Source organism: Octopus bimaculoides, chromosome 11 (assembly GCF_046866305.1).
Source record: "Octopus bimaculoides isolate indiv1 chromosome 11, ASM4686630v1, whole genome shotgun sequence".
NCBI classification, from domain to species: Eukaryota; Metazoa; Mollusca; class Cephalopoda; order Octopoda; family Octopodidae; genus Octopus; species Octopus bimaculoides.
This window is the reverse complement of record NC_142938.1, coordinates 67639994-67657471: the sequence shown is the minus strand read 5'-3', so window position 1 is coordinate 67657471 and position 17478 is coordinate 67639994. Positions and strand designations below refer to the sequence as shown.

Here is a 17478-nt window from a genome sequence, read left to right as displayed (position 1 = left end):
GCCACTCTCAAGAAAAGCATTTGAAATTTGATTGAAAAAATATTTTGCCTCTTTTTACACCTCTGTGAAAGATGAGAAAAAGAAAAGAAAAAAATTCGAAACGAAACTCCGCCAGATAATTGAAATTGCGAAAATTTAATTTTTCCATAATCATAATCTTTGATGTTTAGTAGATCGGAAAAATATTACGAAAAAGAAGTACCCCACCCCACAAAAAAAGCCCAAAAAGTTATGAAAAAGAGAAGAAAACAAAAATTGGGAAAAATGAAATTGTTTTTATTTTTTTCAAATTTTATTTTTAGTTTTTTTTTTTTTGGCGAGGGTAGAATCATGTTTTAAACATAGATCGGAAATTTTTTTCGCAGGTCAAAAATGAAAAATTAGGGAAAGCGGGAGAGGATGTGAATGAGAAAAAATTTTAATTTTCGCGAAAATTTTAGTTTTTGCAGAATCATTAACTCTAACTCAAATTCAAAAAAATTACGGTCTCTGGTGGAATAGAGCATTTCCGACTCTATTCTACAGGATTATCATATGCGTGTGAGTGTGCGTGTGAATACATGGAATCGGTTTCCAAAAATTCGAATTTCGGAAAACATTTTTTTTGCAGAATCATGAATTCTAATGCTTAAAACATACAAATTTGACGAGTATTTTCGAGTCTATACTTTAGAATTACAATGTGTGTGTGTGCGTATGTGAATACACCGATTCTATCCCGAAGATACCCTCAACAGATAGGTGTTGTCAATTTAGTATCGATTTTTCTTATGTCTGATGAGAAATCTCTCCATTCTGTAGCAGACTTTTAGAAAAGACAGACACATGTGGAATAGTGAAAGAAAGCGAGTCAAACTGCGAAACCAATGAAATCTTTCGTTCGTTAAAGCAGTCGGTCGCCGTGTACGGTATGTAAAGAAGGAGGAGGAGAGGTAAGGTGTTAGCGTTGCTTTACCTCCCCCTCTCTCTAATCGCATTTACGTACACACACACACACAGATATATACACAGAGCAGCACGAGACAGCAATATGTGTTTTATATACACTCTCTCTCTTCCATGTGTCTCTACTGAGAGGCACGGGTGCACGTAAATACGCACATAGTGTTAGTTTAATCTAACCCCCGTCTCTCTAATTCTGTTGTTGTTTTGCCAACAGACAAGCAGGAAAGCAAAAAAAAAAAAAAAGAAAAGGTGAAGAAACCTAAAAGACACACTCATGTATGGGGGAAGTGAAATAAGTAAGAAGGCTATTTAAACGTTTGAATAATGGCAGTATCATCTGCACCACCGCCGACTTTGAACAGTAAGAAGAAGAAGAAAAAGAGGAGGGCAACCGTGTGTACAATAAATAAATGACTACACAGCTCCCTTTCTCTCATTGCAGGGCCTCTTCGCCACTGTCTTGTTTATGATTTCCACTGGTACTCGCTAATGAGGGAAAAAGGAACCACGCAAACATAATCCCTCCGAAAACGAAGTCTCAAGATGTCAGATATGAAATAAACAGTTTTAAAACTTCAACCGAAGAGAAAGAAGCGAAGTTTATTTCATTATTTTTCTTATTTATGCGAAATACGCCTGGGCGAGTTGTGAAGCCATTGACAGACTTAATACTGCTGTCAACATTAAGAGAAGCCAAGTGGTTGAAGGGTGGCAGAAAGTAGATGAACAAGTTTTGGTCAACCCTATGACTTGTGGCTAATTGAATTGACCAGGTCACTTGATTCAATGCACTATGGATAAACCTAGCATCTCTAGAAAGGTCCTTCGCTCTCCTAACCTACGACGGAAGAAAAATACCGTCCCTGTCGACCAAAGGGTAAGTATTTATTTTACAGTTTCACCTATTTAAAAAAAAAAAATTTTTTAACATCACATTGCGTGTGTGATTTTATGATACATAACTCGAGTATTCTGACCCATTTCTTCTCATCATCTCTTATTCCCGCCACAAAAAATACAGATTATTCCACCTGCACGATTTATCCGTTAATCTAGAGACAAATTTACAGCCACTTTGTAGAGGAATCTTCTTTGTATTGGGTGTTTCAGGCATCGAGATTCGGACATGGTGGTCTTCTTTCCCTCCTTTAAAAGTGCTACCTTATTTCTATGTTTACATTTAGGAAACCGGCAAGTTAAAGCCGGCGGACTGCGGAAAGTGTTATTTTAACTCATCAAATCTATCTCCTTCACGCGCATAATCATACATAATTACTGTTTGTAATAAACACGTGTTCAATTTGGAAAATGTCGATATCTGATCTCTTATTACTGCTGTATGTAATTATTTAGTCTCTCTTATCCAAAAATCAATCTTGACTACTAGTTTTTAAAACTGTGCGATAGTTCGATCTTAATCCCTAATTATTAATATATTAACCTCAAATTGACCCTTTACTCATTCATTTCACAACACCCGAAACAAATTTAACTCGGTTTTAATCCCTGGTTATTCACAAGTATAGTATATTTAACCACTCAAGCAGACCCATCATCAGAAAACGTTCCAGTCGTGACTACTCCCTTCATTCAGACATAATATATTCATATATAATCGTACAGTCTCATAATGTATCCAATGTGTCCGTCTTTTTCTTTTTTAACCGTAGAGAACGATATAATGGAGATTCAGTTGTTATTTCTAGCAGGTCGAGTCGACAACCTAGAAACTATCTTTCTTGATTGGGTTTCAGAACTAATTGAAACTTGCTTCCTGTTATTTGGCGCTTATTGTTTGTATCAGTATTCTTCCCATCAGTTTCAATTAAAACTGGTAGCTATTTAATTATAATTTAAAACATTTAGAATTAAATTCTGTACATTCACACTGATATCGCTGTTCGACGTGGATATTGATTTAAACTGGCAATTTTACTATTTAAATGGAAGTTTACAGTGGTTGGTATTTAGAGTCGTCTACTCGTTCAGCAATGTTTCAGAATGAATTAACCTGAATGACTTGGTAAAAATCTGAGTGCCTTAAGTAAATTTTTTTTTTTTACTTCGGTTAACCTCGACTTATTATTTTTAAGTGTGCTCGTCTCGTTTAATAACTAAACGTATTTCTAACTAAATGTATTTCTGTGTTAAAAACATTGGGAAGTGTTGCACCTGATCATAACAGTTTAATATTCTCCTACACACACTTATATGTACATATATTTAAATACATAATTGCATTGATATTTGCACACAACTTCATATTCACATATATTCGTACAATCTCGCACAACTACATATGGAATCACACGGAACATAATGTATATGATTATTTAAAACCACACAGCCATGCTTTTAACTCGCACTTCCTCGACATTCAATCACATTGGAACATAAAATAACATTATTACTACACCCAACCATACATCCACATATATACATACACGCACACACAATTCTATTGTGTGTTATGTAGACCTTTCCTAACCGGTTTTGGGACAGTTGTGATGTTAGTACAGCTAATTATAACTGACAGTTCCTCTTTTGCTTGCAACCTTTACACCTCAGCAGCTTTTGTTGATGTCAAGGACAATCTCTCACGCCAGTCTTACTGATTAAAAATCAAATAAATGAATAAAAAAAAAAAACTTTTGATTTATTTTCTCTCAACTTCACATTTCGTAGTTTTATCAGTATTTTCGCATTTTCCTTTATATTAGCTACGCACGCGCGCAATAAGGCTAGTTGTCTTCTATTGATAAAAGGATGTGAAGTAGAACCAACGCGGGTTTCGTAATGACAATGACCCACCCAAGATTGTGTGTGTATAATATGTGCTTCTGTCAGTGTGCATGCTTGTGTAAACTTACATGTATGTGTGTATAATATTAATATAGATGTGCTTATGTAAAAGTGTATTATGTATTTATGTAGGTTTATTTACTTGCCTGCATGTGCACGTTCTAGCATTGTATTGATTCATGTAAACATGTATATATGTGACTGCATTTGTATTTTATGAGCGAATATAGAATGAGAATTTTCATAATAATCATAGTGATATAGCAGCCTTCCAATTTCCGAGTGTGTTAATTAACCCTGAATATTCAGTAACAGCTTGTTTCTTTCCTTTAATTTTCTACCACTACATTAGTTGAGTAGAGGATTCAGTTGGTTACAGTGTACCCACCCAATACACCTGTTTAGTTGGGTAGCATCTAGGTAATTACATCGGTGGCCCGTGCTATCGGGGAAAAAGCATAACTGTCACCACAGATTGGTAGTGCTTTCCGCTCTGCCCCTCGTCACCTCCTGACATTGGTACAACGTATGGCATGTTAAGAAGACTTGGTGTTTGAAGTGAAGACATTCGTGTTTATAGTAGCATTTAGGACACGGATTATGGCTTATAGTATCGAGCGAAAATCAAAACCAGGTCACAGGAACTTACCTCTGCTCTTATTATTGATTTTTTTAACAAAGGTCAAGCCTTTAGTTTGTTGCCAGGCCTAGCTTTTAGTTTGTCGCTGTTCAGTACCAGTTCAACCCTGAGCTATGATCAAAAGCGATTTATCCGTGACCATCCTGTCCTATATTCTGACATACTTCTAAGATTGTGTTATCTAATGTACCCTTTCCATTTAAAGAGAGAGAGAAAAAATGTGATTTAAAGATTTGATTGCTATTTCTGACTGATTGATGCCTCAACGTTCTTTCGAAGCCTTTTTTTGTTCTAAATAAGGAACAGGAACTGAGGGGTTGTCTGGTGGCATCTCTTGGTGTTTGTACAAAGTAATTATTGTCTTGATTGAAGTAGAATGGTTACAATCACCTACCGATAAATCGCGGGTAGAGATGGATTATATGTAATCTGAACCTTCCCCCCCCCTTATTTATTAATTTTTTTAACGGAATCCCACGTTTTAGGCTATGGAGATTCCGATTCTGAAAAAAAATTGTTTGAAAAATTTCAACCCCCCCCCACCAAGCAGGCTATTTACATGCTAGAAATAACAGCCAAATCTCACAAAACTAGTGTTAGTGTTAGGGTTAGGGTTACGGTCAGGGTTAGGGTTAGGGCTAGGGTTAGGGTTAGGTTTACCCCGTGGATCTATATAAAAACCGGGGGGGGGGGGGTCGAAATTTTGAAATTGAGATTTAAAAAGATTTTTTTTCAAAATCGGATTCTCCATGGTCTGAAACATAGGATTCCGTAAAAAAAACAAAATTTAAAAGTGGGGGTATACCCAGATTACATATACTCCATCTCCACCAAATCGCGTACTGTTTGGCTTGTTGGGAACTTATTCTTACACTGTGTCAATTGTCATACAAATTTCAGTAGCGAAGTTATTTATTGATTTCGCTCTTTCTCTTTCAGCAAGCAACCTGCTACTTCAGTTAACTCGTCTGCTTGAAGCGGACATTTACAAATGTCACATGTGCTGATGTTACTTTCAGACTCACTCGTACACATAAAAATACATTATCCATCGGCGTCTTTCTATTTCATCTAACTCTATCCTTATCTGTGATACCTCGTCTCTGTTATTTGTTGTTTGTCTCTCCCCCTTTCTAGTACCACTACACCACCACACACACACACACACACACGCTAGGCAATGTTTTTTTTTTATGGTGTCTGTATTATCTATACTTTGTTACGTGAGCTGATCCTACGTTAAATTTGAAACCAAACTATCAGTTTCGGAACTGGTGCATTTTTCTTTGAGATTATTTTTCAAATTGATTTATACTACATAAATAAAAATAAAAAAAATCAATATTTGTATTGTTTTTCAAGAGAGGATTTTTTTCTCTCATGGCGCTTTTCATCGAAGATTTAAGAAATCAAGTTCTCTTTTCTTCGCATTATATAAACTATTGTACTGCTAGAATCCTCCTCGGATCTTCTCCCTAGAAATTACCTCCTTATGATTAAATAAAAAAAAAAAAATAGCTATGCTGCCTTAACTCAGGTCAGCCCTGATCCAGACCTGCAATCAAAGACGTGTGATCATCTCGTCCTTGTTGAAACATGGCCAGTGAACAGGTCGCGGTCTCAAAGCGACGAAAATATTTTGACAAATTAAATTTAAATGTTGAAGTGAATCTGACGGCTTTTGTGTGTTATTTTAAATGGCTTATAAACACCTTCCACGCTGCAATTATTTATATATATATATATATATATATATATATATATATATATATCACGTGATACAGAGGACAGGCAAAAGGGTTAAAATCACTATGGCAACTGTAAATTTCATATATATATATATATATTTATATATATATATACATATGAAATTTACAGTTGCCATGGTGATTTTAACCCTTTTGTCTGACCTCTGTATCACGTGATACACTATATATTTCTCAGGCGTCCTTGCATCATACAAGAACATGCTTCACGATATAGTGGCCACACTAGCATAACTTGGGGGTGGGGGTGATAGGGCAGTCCGCCCCGGGCGGCACTTTTCATCATGTTGCAGGCTATTTCTTGTAGGCAATGTGTATTTTTTGTGGGGTCCGGGTGCGGTAAACGGAAGGGCCGACCCGGGCGGCACACACTCTGGCTACGCTAGTGAGTGTCCACAGCTATCAGACTTGCAGAAACATTTGACAAAAATTACCAACAAGAAAAAGAGTAAACCAGCGCAGCAATCTATGTGGTCGTTCTACTTATGAGAAATGGCAGCTAAATTTGCTCATGCCCTATCGTCTTAAAGATTGAAAGTTACAGTGGCCAGTGTAGTCTTTATATATATATATAAACTCAGAAAAGGGTGTGATTATCGTGGCTGGAATGCGTTTGGTCATGTCTGCTCATTCAGATTTGACCTTGGGTTAAACAAGTACAACACTAACAACAATCTTAATTTGAAGTTTTGATGCATGAATTGGTGCGCTATTGTGAATGCCAGCTTGTGGAATGAAGCAAGTACTGATCCCAGAATAGGTGTATTGCACTTTCATGCTTTTATATACTCTTTACTCTTTTACTCTTTTCAGTCATTTGACTGCGGCCATGCTGGAGCACCGCCTTTAGTCGAGCAAATCGACCCCAGGACTTATTCTTTGTAAGCCTAGTACTTATTGTATCGGTCTCTTTTGCCGAACCGCTAGATCACGGGGACGTAAACACACCAGCATCGGTTGTCAAGCGATGTTGGGGGGAGAAACACAGACACAAACATACACACACACACGTATATATATATATATATATATATATATATATATATATATATATATATATATACGACGGGCTTCTTTCACAAGGCTTTGGTCGGCCCGAGGCTATAGTAGAAGACACTTGCCCAAGGTGCCACGCAGTGGGACTGAACCCGGAACCATGTGGTTGGTAAGTAAGCTACTTACCACACAGCCACTCCTGCACCTATATATATATATAACCTCGTGGGCATCGGTACCATTTTCCTCTTTCTCCGTTCTTCCATTCTCCGAACTTTCCATCTTTCCGACGAAGGGCTACGCCCGAAACGTCATACACTCTCTCTTTCCTTTCCTGAGCGTCCAATAATGCTATCCATATCACGTCCTCACTTTGTTGTTTTTTTGTTATTGTTTTTTTTAACTATATATATATATATATATATATATATATCTGTGTTGTCATGGTGATAACTGTATGTATCAAAGGCTGTATACTTAAAGATTGTTAAAATATTCTACGCAAAAATAGTTAAGAAACATCAGATAAGAAAGCAATATATATATATATATATATATATATATATATATATATATATATATATATATATGTATATATATATATATAGTTGTAATTAGAACTGCATCTTAATTATACATGGTTGGTTAACTGCTAATAAATCACGTATGATTCTTAATGAAGCTGGATGAATCTGATTTATTTTAAACATAATGTAGGTGTGGCTGTGTGGTAAGAAGTTGCTTCCCAACTACACAGTTTGGGGTTCAGCCTTGTGAGTGCATTTGGTAGATGGAAACTGGGAAAAGCTTGTGTGCATATATTCTTCGTTTCAGTCATTTGACTGTGGCCATGCAGGAGCACCACCTTTAGCCGAACATATCGACCCTAGGACTTATTCTTTGTAAGCCTAGTACTTATTGTATCTATTGCTCTCATTTGCCGAACTGCTAAGTTACGTAGACGTAAACACACCAACATTGGTTGTCAAGCGATGGTTGGGGCACAAACGTAGACACATGCACGCACGCACGCACGCGCATATATATATATATATATATATGCATATATGGTGGACTTCTTTCAGTTTCCGTCTACCAAATATACTCACAAGGTTTTGGTCGGCATGAGGTTATAATTGAAGACACTTGTGCAAGGTGCCACGCAGTGGGACTGAACTCGGAACCATGTGGTCTGTAAGCAAGCTACTTACCACACAGCCACTAGTACAAAGACCCCGAGACAGTTGAGTGGTTGACTTAATCCATTACTTGGTATAACACCACTGCCTGGCCTTTGGGTACCTTTTAATAGAATCTATTTTATTGTAAGCATCTAGGCCAGATTTCCAGTTTGACTCCTTGAATGCTTTCAAAAAGGCACTCAGCACTGTCCTCCCTCCTTGTGCCATTGGCACTGAACTAGAATATGAAATTTACAGTGTGGATAGGATAGATATTTCTATGTGAAAGAACTGATAAATAGTTGTTTGTTGAGGTAAATCTGTAAACACTATAGGTGTGATATTTTAATGTAACAGAATGAGTTATGAATTGTGAAGATGTGTGGCTTAGTGGTTAGGTTATTTGGTTTATGATTGTCAGGTACTGAGTTCAATTCCTGGTGATGTATTGTGTCCTTGAGCAAGACACTTTATTTCACGTTGCTCCAGTCCACTCACCTAGCAAAAATGAGTAGTACCTGTATTTCAAAGGGCCAGCCTTGTCACATTCTGTGTCATGCTGAATCTCCCTGAAAACTTTAAGGGTATGCATGTTTGTGGAGTGCTCAACCACTTGCATGTTAATTTCACGAGCAGGCTGTTCCATTGATCGGATCAACTGGAACCCTCATCGTTGCAACTGATGGAATGCCAGTTACACATATGTATATGAGATGTATGCTTCTTGATGAATGTAGATCTAGGATATAGAATACAGTGAGACATTGAGAAGTTTGACTTTCAGATTCTACACTTCTGTTATTGCTATCTTGATACTTGATAAAGATTGCATTATCAGATTGGTTGTCTATTGAGAAGGGCAGCCAACTGAAGCATCCATGCCAAAGCTGACACTGAAGCTCATGTAACCCTGTGGCTCACCAGATTCTGTCCAACCCATGCCAGCATAGAAAATGGACGTAAAATGATGATGATTACCTGTATTAACATCACCATAACTTAGTGCTTGAGCTCATGGTCTAACAGAGTTCACTCTGATCTATTTTGATCTTGTGTTCTATTTGGCGATAACTTGATACTCTGATATACTGTTTCCTGTGGCAGCATCCTTAGTGTCGTGGTTTCTTACTCCTTTTCCTGCCCACCAGTCTCAGAAATCTGTGAATTGGTCTTGAACTCTGCCCTTCCTTTTGTAATATATCTCAAAAAAAAAAGATAAAAAATTTTTTGAAATGGTTCTTTTATTTTCCTTGTCATTGATAAGATTTAATAATTTATTTTATTAATGTTGAAGGAAATGTTGCACTTATCAGATCACTGGGTTGGTGACAAAAGGTTTGTTGAATGAGTGAGGTCAGTCAAGTTAATGCTTATTTTATGTGGAACTGTAGTAATGGTTGGTGATTGGTTTGGGTGGAAGTTTTTAAAATATTGAATATTCAGTCTCGGTTCAGTTGTTTAGTATGTACAAGCTTACTTAAATCACTGATATTCTTCATCAATGGCTAAGTTGTCTTTGCATAGATGTGAGGCATAATACTTCTATAATTAAATAGGTAAAGGTGATAATGAGGTCCTGAAACTGAACTTGAGGCTTGAGAGCAATGCTCCACAACCTTTTTTCACTTGTGGTACACTTGTATTCTTTTCAAAATTTGGCAGCACACCTGAATTAAAAATATAACTAAAAGTATAGGGAACAAAATTGTATTCAGGTTACACTGTGGCACACCAGTGTGCTGTGGAATTCCGGTTGCAAAGCACTGCTTTAGAGAAATGGGTTCAAGTGTTCCATGATTCTGGGTTCAACCCTTCCAACCTTACCATTTATCCTTTAGTACAGACCATTGGCTATATTGCGATGAAGGGCCCTGCCTCTTGGATGAAGGGCCCTGCCTCTTGGATGAAGGGTCCTGCCTCTTGGATGAAGGGCCCTTCCTCTTGGATGAAGGGCTCTTCCTCTTGGATGAAGGGCCCTTCCTCTTGGACGAAGGGCCCTTCCTCTTGGACGAAGGGTCCTTCCTCTTGGACGAAGGGTCCTTCCTCTTGGACGAAGGGTCCTTCCTCTTGGACGAAGGGTCCTTCCTCTTGGACGAAGGCCCCTTCCTCTTGGACGAAGGCCCCTTCCTCTTGGACGAAGGCCCTTGCCTCTTGAGTGAAGGGCCCTGCCTCTTGAGTGAAGGGCCCTGCCTCTTGAGTGAAGGGCCCTGCCTCTTGAGTGAAGGGCCCTGCCTCTTGAGTGAAGGGCCCTGCCTCTTGAGTGAAGGGCCCTGCCTCTTGAGTGAAGGGCCCTGCCTCTTGAGTGAAGGGCCCTGCCTCTTGAGTGAAGGGCCCTGCCTCTTGAGTGAAGGGCTTTCTGCAAAAGTAATAAAAGTGTCACTATCTGGTAGGAAAATGGAGTTAAGGAGGTCAGTGAAAAGGGTGCAGCTGTCTGAGTAAAAACAGATGAGTCAACTTGACAGGTGAATCACAGCCTGTGTTACCTGCCGTCCAATATTTTTAGTGCTAAATACAAATACATAATTCCCAACATAAGATAAAGTGGTGCTTGTTGGTGGTGATGGTGGTGGGGGCACTGTTTGAGACATCTGAGAAGAGGGGGCAGTTTGTATTTGTTCAGTACAGTGTTAGTAACTGTAGGGTTTCTGGCAGGTTTTTGATTCTGAACAGGCAATAGGCAGTTTCAATCTTCTCGTTACAGTTTTAGCTAGGTTGAAGAGGTGGTGTTCTGTCCTTGGAAACTTGTTTATTTCAAACATGTATAATGACCGTTCGTTCAATTCTGAGTGAGAACATTTTCATTCAGATCATTACAGCTGGGATTTTCTCAGGGAAAAGTGAAGTTTTTCTTGTTATACGAGACAAGTTATTGTTCAGGTATTAATAGTAATAGTAGGTTTGAACTCATTCCACAAGAGAATCACTGCACTTTTCTCACTTGCAAACTCTCTTTCTTTTTAGCTCTTTTTCAGTATTCTTTCTTCCCACTCTCTTATCTCTGTCCTCTCTTTCTTTTTTCTCTCCTGTCCTCTTATCTTGTATTTCTCTTTCTCTCTTTCCATATCTTTTTTTTTTTCCATTTTCCATGCATCCAGGAATGATGGTATTTTCCCAACTGTTTGATATAATAATATACCAATACTATATCTTCATCAACTTCTTTCTCCATATTGTCATGTGTTGTCTAGTTCTGCTATACTACATATACCAACACAGAAAGGCCTAGATCTCTGGATACTGAGCTTTGAAAAGGCCCAGCATCCTAAGATCTGATCTTGAAGTTATTCTCTGTGTATCCTATCTATACATGTCCATATTAGCCCTGACATCCTCTGCATATATTGGTTGATACCTTTAACTGTCCAGAACAAAGGCTGTACTACTTGGACATATAACTTCTGTTGTAATGACCTAACAAAGGAGATTCCACATCATCACTCAGCCTGATAGAAATAACAGTCTAATCTCCCTCAAATTGCAGTCTTCTATTTAAAGGAAGGGTCACATTGGGTGATGGAATTCTAGATGCAGTGTATCCCAAAAAAGGGCAGGATAGTTATGGCTGATATGACTTTGATTATTGGTCCTATCAGGTTGTTGGCACTCCGTCGCTTACGACGTCGAGGGTTCCAGTTGATCCGATCAACGGAACAGCCTGCTCATGAAATTAACATGCAAGTGGCTGAGCACTCCACAGACACGTGTACCCTTAACGTAGTTCTTGGGGATATTCAACGTGACACAGTGTGACAAGGCTGACCCTTTGAATTACAAGTACAACAGAAACAGGAAGTAAGAGTGAGAGAAAGTTGTGGTGAAAGACTACAGCAGGCTTCGCCACCATCCCCTGCCAGAGCCTCGTGGAGCTTTAGGTGTTTTCGCTCAATAAACACTCACAACGCCTGGTCTGGGAATCGAAACCGTGATCCTATGACCGCGAGTCCGCTGCCCTAACCACTGGGCCATTGTGCCTCCACGGTCCTATCAGGATCTACACTAAAAATACACCACAAACCCAACAGGATATTCTTTTCTTTGTTACTTGACTTACCAGAAAAAGTAACCAAATTTTCTTCAGATCATACCCTACTGCCTTTGTAAAGCAAGTTACAGAGATATTTTCTGGTACAACAAAATCGTTAATACTGCCACACCTTTCAGTCCTTGGTGTATTCGATTAAGGCTGACATGGGATTGAATAATAAACTCTTTTGAAACTACAGCTAATAGAATTACATAATTTCTATCTTGCTGCTGCCAACAAGGAAGCTTTGTAACTGGGAACTTTTGATAGAAATCCATTCAAGTTCACCTATTATGGTTATTGTTTGGGCAAATGGTTGTTGTTTACCCTGCAAAACTGGATTTGTTAGAATGCATGTATGAACTTTGCTGTGAAGCTGTTGCTATGTCTACCCCACATCCATTATTTATCAGGAAATGGTGTGTGATGTGTCTATTATGTAAATGTATGCGTGTGTGAATATATATATATATATATACATATATATATATATATATATATATATATGGTGATGCAAACGGGGGAAAAAATAGAACTCAAAATATGTTTGTGTGTGTATGTATGTATATATATATATATATATATATATGTATATATATATATGTATATATATATCTACACATATATATTTCGCACACACTTTTCTGTATATCATAAAGGACATCAATCTATAGTTTGTTTTTATTTTATCACAATATATGTCGAATCTATACAATACACTGTGTGTGTGTGTGTGTGTGTGTGTGTGTGTGTGTGTGTGTGTGTGTGTGTGTGTGTGTGTGTGTGTATTTCCACTAGATTGCGGATTGACTGGGACTTCGAAGTTTTGGCTTGCTAGCTGACATAAAATCAAACATCCACTCATTCACTCTCTTTGCCCCTCCCCACGACTTCTATACAGAAAATTTCATCTGATGGTTACATAAGCTAACAGGAAATCTAGAATTCTTTGTATACAAAGCAAATATTGAATTCAGTCCCCTAAATAGTAGTTATGAACTGAAGCTGTGTATTAGACAATAGCAGGGAATAAACAAAGAATTATTTGGGAAATTTCAATCATCGATAAACTGCCTGTTGATTAGCTTGTTATGTTATGGTTTTGAAGTTTCTAAATAGCTCTGTGTGATAGGCAGAAATGACACTTGCATATAAGTGCAATGTTGCATGATAGCGAAACATGGGCATTGAATGTGAGAGGTGTGTGGAGGCTGCAAATAACCGAAGTGACCATGCTTCACTGGATGTCTAAATGTTATTGTGCATGAATGATGGTGTATAAATGAACTGAGAAAAACTGGGTGTACAAGGAATCAAAGATGTGTGCTGGTACAGACATGTGGTGGTGGAAATGGAAAAGGACAGGTAGGTAAAGAATTACCAAACAATCCAAATGGAAGGGTCTATAGAAGGGGAAGAGTGAGTGAGATGTGGAAATAAGGGGTACATGCTGATATCAAGAAGCTGAACCTCACAAACATGATGACAAAGGACTGCAATAAATGGTAAGATGCTGTGCTAGAGAAAACCTATCTCATCCATGATGGATGTAAAATAGGCTGATAATAGATATCTGAAAGTATAACATGAATTTACAGAAAAAAAGCCAAATCTTTGAGAAGTTTTTAGGATGCTGAAAAATAATGTTCTGTATTAATAGTAACTATACTAAGCATAAGGCTTTTGAAGGTGAGCATCGCTGGAAACTTCCATCTGCTGTTGATTAGTTTCAGGCCAGCCCTGACTGAGAACACACACACACACACACACACATACACACACACATAATCAAAAGCAGTCCAGTTGCAACCACCTCATCTTATTTATTTATGTATGATCACAATATCCAATGTGTTCGTTTTTTAAAGACAGTAGGGTGTTAATTCAAGGAAGATTTGGCTGTTATTCCTACCAGGATTATATTTTATAACAATTACTTAATATTCAGAATTTAACCTGCCACACTTATATCGTTGTTTTATCTATTTTCATCATTATATGATTTATGTATTAAGACAAAGCATGTGATAATGTATCCCATACCATGTACGTGTTTGTAATTACCCATCCATACCATATCAGCATGGGAAGTTAAACTACTTTCTCTCTTTTTTATATTGGGCACATGTCTTCCATGCTGAACGTAGTTTCAAGATCACTGATGCACAAGATGAGCCATATGGCCCAGAAGTTTTTCTAGTAGGTTATGGTGATATTTATATATTTAGTAGGAAAATCAATAATGATGTCCTGAGGGCAAGAGGGCCAGTGAACCTGTATACTATTTGCGGCATTAGCTTGCTTTTTATCTTATCTTTTTACTTGCTTCAGTCGTTGGAGTGTGCCTTGAAAGGTTTTAGTTGAACAAACGTAACCTAGTACTTATTTTGTAAGTCTGGATGGTGGAGATAGGGGAACACACACACACACACACACAACAGGCTTCCACACAGTTTCTCTCTACTAAATATACTCACAAACCATTGGTTAACCAGGGCTTATAATAGAAGACCCTTGCTTAGGGTGCCATGGAGAAATATTACCTTGCTTGGATACCAGTGAGAGTTGGCGACAGGAAGGACATTCATTCATAAGAAATCCACCTCAACAAATTCTCTCCGACCCATACAAGCATAGAAAAGTGGAGGTTAATTCGATGATGATGATCATAACTATTGTGGGTAGGATGGTTTTGTAAATTTAAACATTTGTATGAATGAGTAGTTGTGGCCAGAATTTTACAGGTAGCAGTTGTCATTGAGATTTTCATTATAAAATGGAAAATAGTGCTTGACTTATTTTGTTTTTGTTTTTTTCTTGCTGTTGTCAGCCAGTTTGAGATAATAGGGATTATTATATTTATCTTATTTAGAGATAATTCAATGTCATAGGCATACTTTGAACTTCTGACCTTTTGGCTCAAAGGAAGAGAAGAATATAATCATAGGTGTGGTAGTATTGTTATTTAGCTCAGGTCCATTCTGCGCTAGGAGACCTATGATCAAGAATATTCAAGCTATGGTTGTAACTTTTTACAATTATGGTGTATTTAGGTATCATAGTGTGCCACAGTATGGTGGAATTTGAGGGAGATCTGGCTGTTATTTCTAAGTTCCAACATCTGCGCAGAAGCTTCTACATCAGCTCCCTTATCTATAGGTGTTTAATAGTTTGTATATTGTATTGGAAGAGGGAGATTAGACATACTTGTGAGAGATGATAGACTGCAGGAGTAGCGAAAGATAATAGTTTAATGAGTGCAGAATAACAAAGGTTATTGATAGTTACACAAGAAAAGGTTATAAGGTAAATACTATTTAGTGGTGCCACAGAATTGATCTGATTTTCATGGCAACAGTTTGCTACACTAACACATGGCTAGTTTACTTCTTTTTAATTATTTTTATTCTTGGTTATGTAAAACTATACTAGTGTCTCTGAGAAGTACATATTTTTATGAGCGGTGGCTGGTACCTGGTTGTCTGAATGAAAGAAGTTACTATAAAAGTTTAAAAAATTAAACTAGATTGTTGTATTTTGATCGTTAGTGTTATTCTAAGTTCTAATTCTGTTACACTGTTCATTGATTTTCATGTTAACTGCTATTACTCTTTGTGTGTGTGTGTGTGGAGGGTGAAGCTTATACCAAGTTAAAAAGAGATGCTATTTTGTTTTTAGTTGAATTCACTTCCCAACCGTATGGTTTTAGGTTCAGTCACACTTCATGGCACCTTGGATAATCCCTGAGCAAACCAAAGCGTTGTGAGTGGATTTGATAGATGGAAACAGAATTGTGTGTGTGTGTGTGTATATCTCGAGAAAAAGCAAGGTAGGAAAGCTTCTGACAATACAGAAATTTTCACAAAACCTTTATATTTTAGGTGCAGAAGAGAAACAGTCTGAGAAATGTCTAGTTATACGTGTTCCCTTAACCTATTCAGTGTGATGAGGAATTTGAATAGGTTTATGGAACCTGTATAACAAGACATTTCCCAAACTGTTTTTCTTCTCAGGATGAGCTTTTGTGTCTGAAATATAAAGGTTTTGTGAAACTTTCCACATTATCAGAAGCTTTTCCAATTTCCCTTTTCCCTTCTTTGATATTACAATCCTTCAAGCAAACTACATTGCTCTTATATATATATATATATATATATATATATATATATATATATATATATATGAGAGAGAGTAATGTAACTACGCACATGCTGTTGGCGATTTCTTTTCCTTCTTTGAACTTTTCCCTTTCTCCTTCCGATGAAGAACTATGCTTGAAATGTCAAACTCTCTCTTCACCTAGCGTCAAGCTAATACATTCCTTGTGCATGTCCTCTTGTCTGTTAATTTTATTTGTTTATTTGAATTGACTATATATATATATATATATATATATATATATATATATATATAGATTGGTCCTTTTATATCTTTTCATAGTGTCTTGCATACGTACATCCAATGTGTTGTTAAATGAGAATGTATTTTTCATGGTTAGACGATTTGGCATCTACTTTCAGCATGTAAGGAAACCACTTAGTGGCTTTCCTCTTATATTTGAATATAATTTGCAGTCCTTGGACATTTTTTTACACATGCTGGTATAAATTGCTGTTTTTAATAATAGTTTTTACCCTTAGTTCTTATATATATATAAATATGTTTCATTTTGATATCACATCGTCCTCATTTATCATCAATCTTTCATGCCGGCATGGGTTGGACAATTTGACAGTGTGTAATGGTCCCAAGGACTGCATCATTCTCCTGGTGTCTGCTTAGCTTGATTTCTATGGTCAGATACTCTTCCTAATGCCAACCACATTACAGCATGTACTGGGTGCTTTTTTTTTTTTTTTGTGGCATCAACACTAGTGAGGTCATCATTTATAAATGTCGTCATTATACAAGCGGTGTCATTCATTTCCACAGTCTTCTGTGTACACATGTCTGGTCATACGTAGAATATCTGCCTCAACAAATTCTGTCTGAGTCAAGCAAGCATGGAAAAGTGGATGTTAAAATGATGATGATGGTCTCCTACAAATACTTCCAAATATGTAATAGTGAAAAATGTAAATGATGACAAGTGATAAAGCATGTACTGAGGATGGAAAGAATATA

General features: G+C 37.3%; 1 protein-coding gene across 50 annotated transcripts in view; it reads left to right on the top strand.

Annotated features, from left to right (window-relative positions):
- Positions 1–1001: 1001 nt before the first annotated feature.
- The window catches only part of LOC106882850 (uncharacterized), a 187340-nt gene continuing 170863 nt past the window's right edge, over positions 1002–17478 (top strand). For all 50 annotated transcript variants that reach the window (XM_089360293.1, XM_089360290.1, XM_089360275.1 and 47 more), the window contains exon 1: positions 1002–1822. In XM_089360293.1, coding sequence (XP_089216419.1) covers positions 1739–1822 — 84 coding nt within the window. In that variant the 5' untranslated portion in view covers positions 1002–1738. The remainder of the gene's footprint in view (positions 1823–17478) is intronic.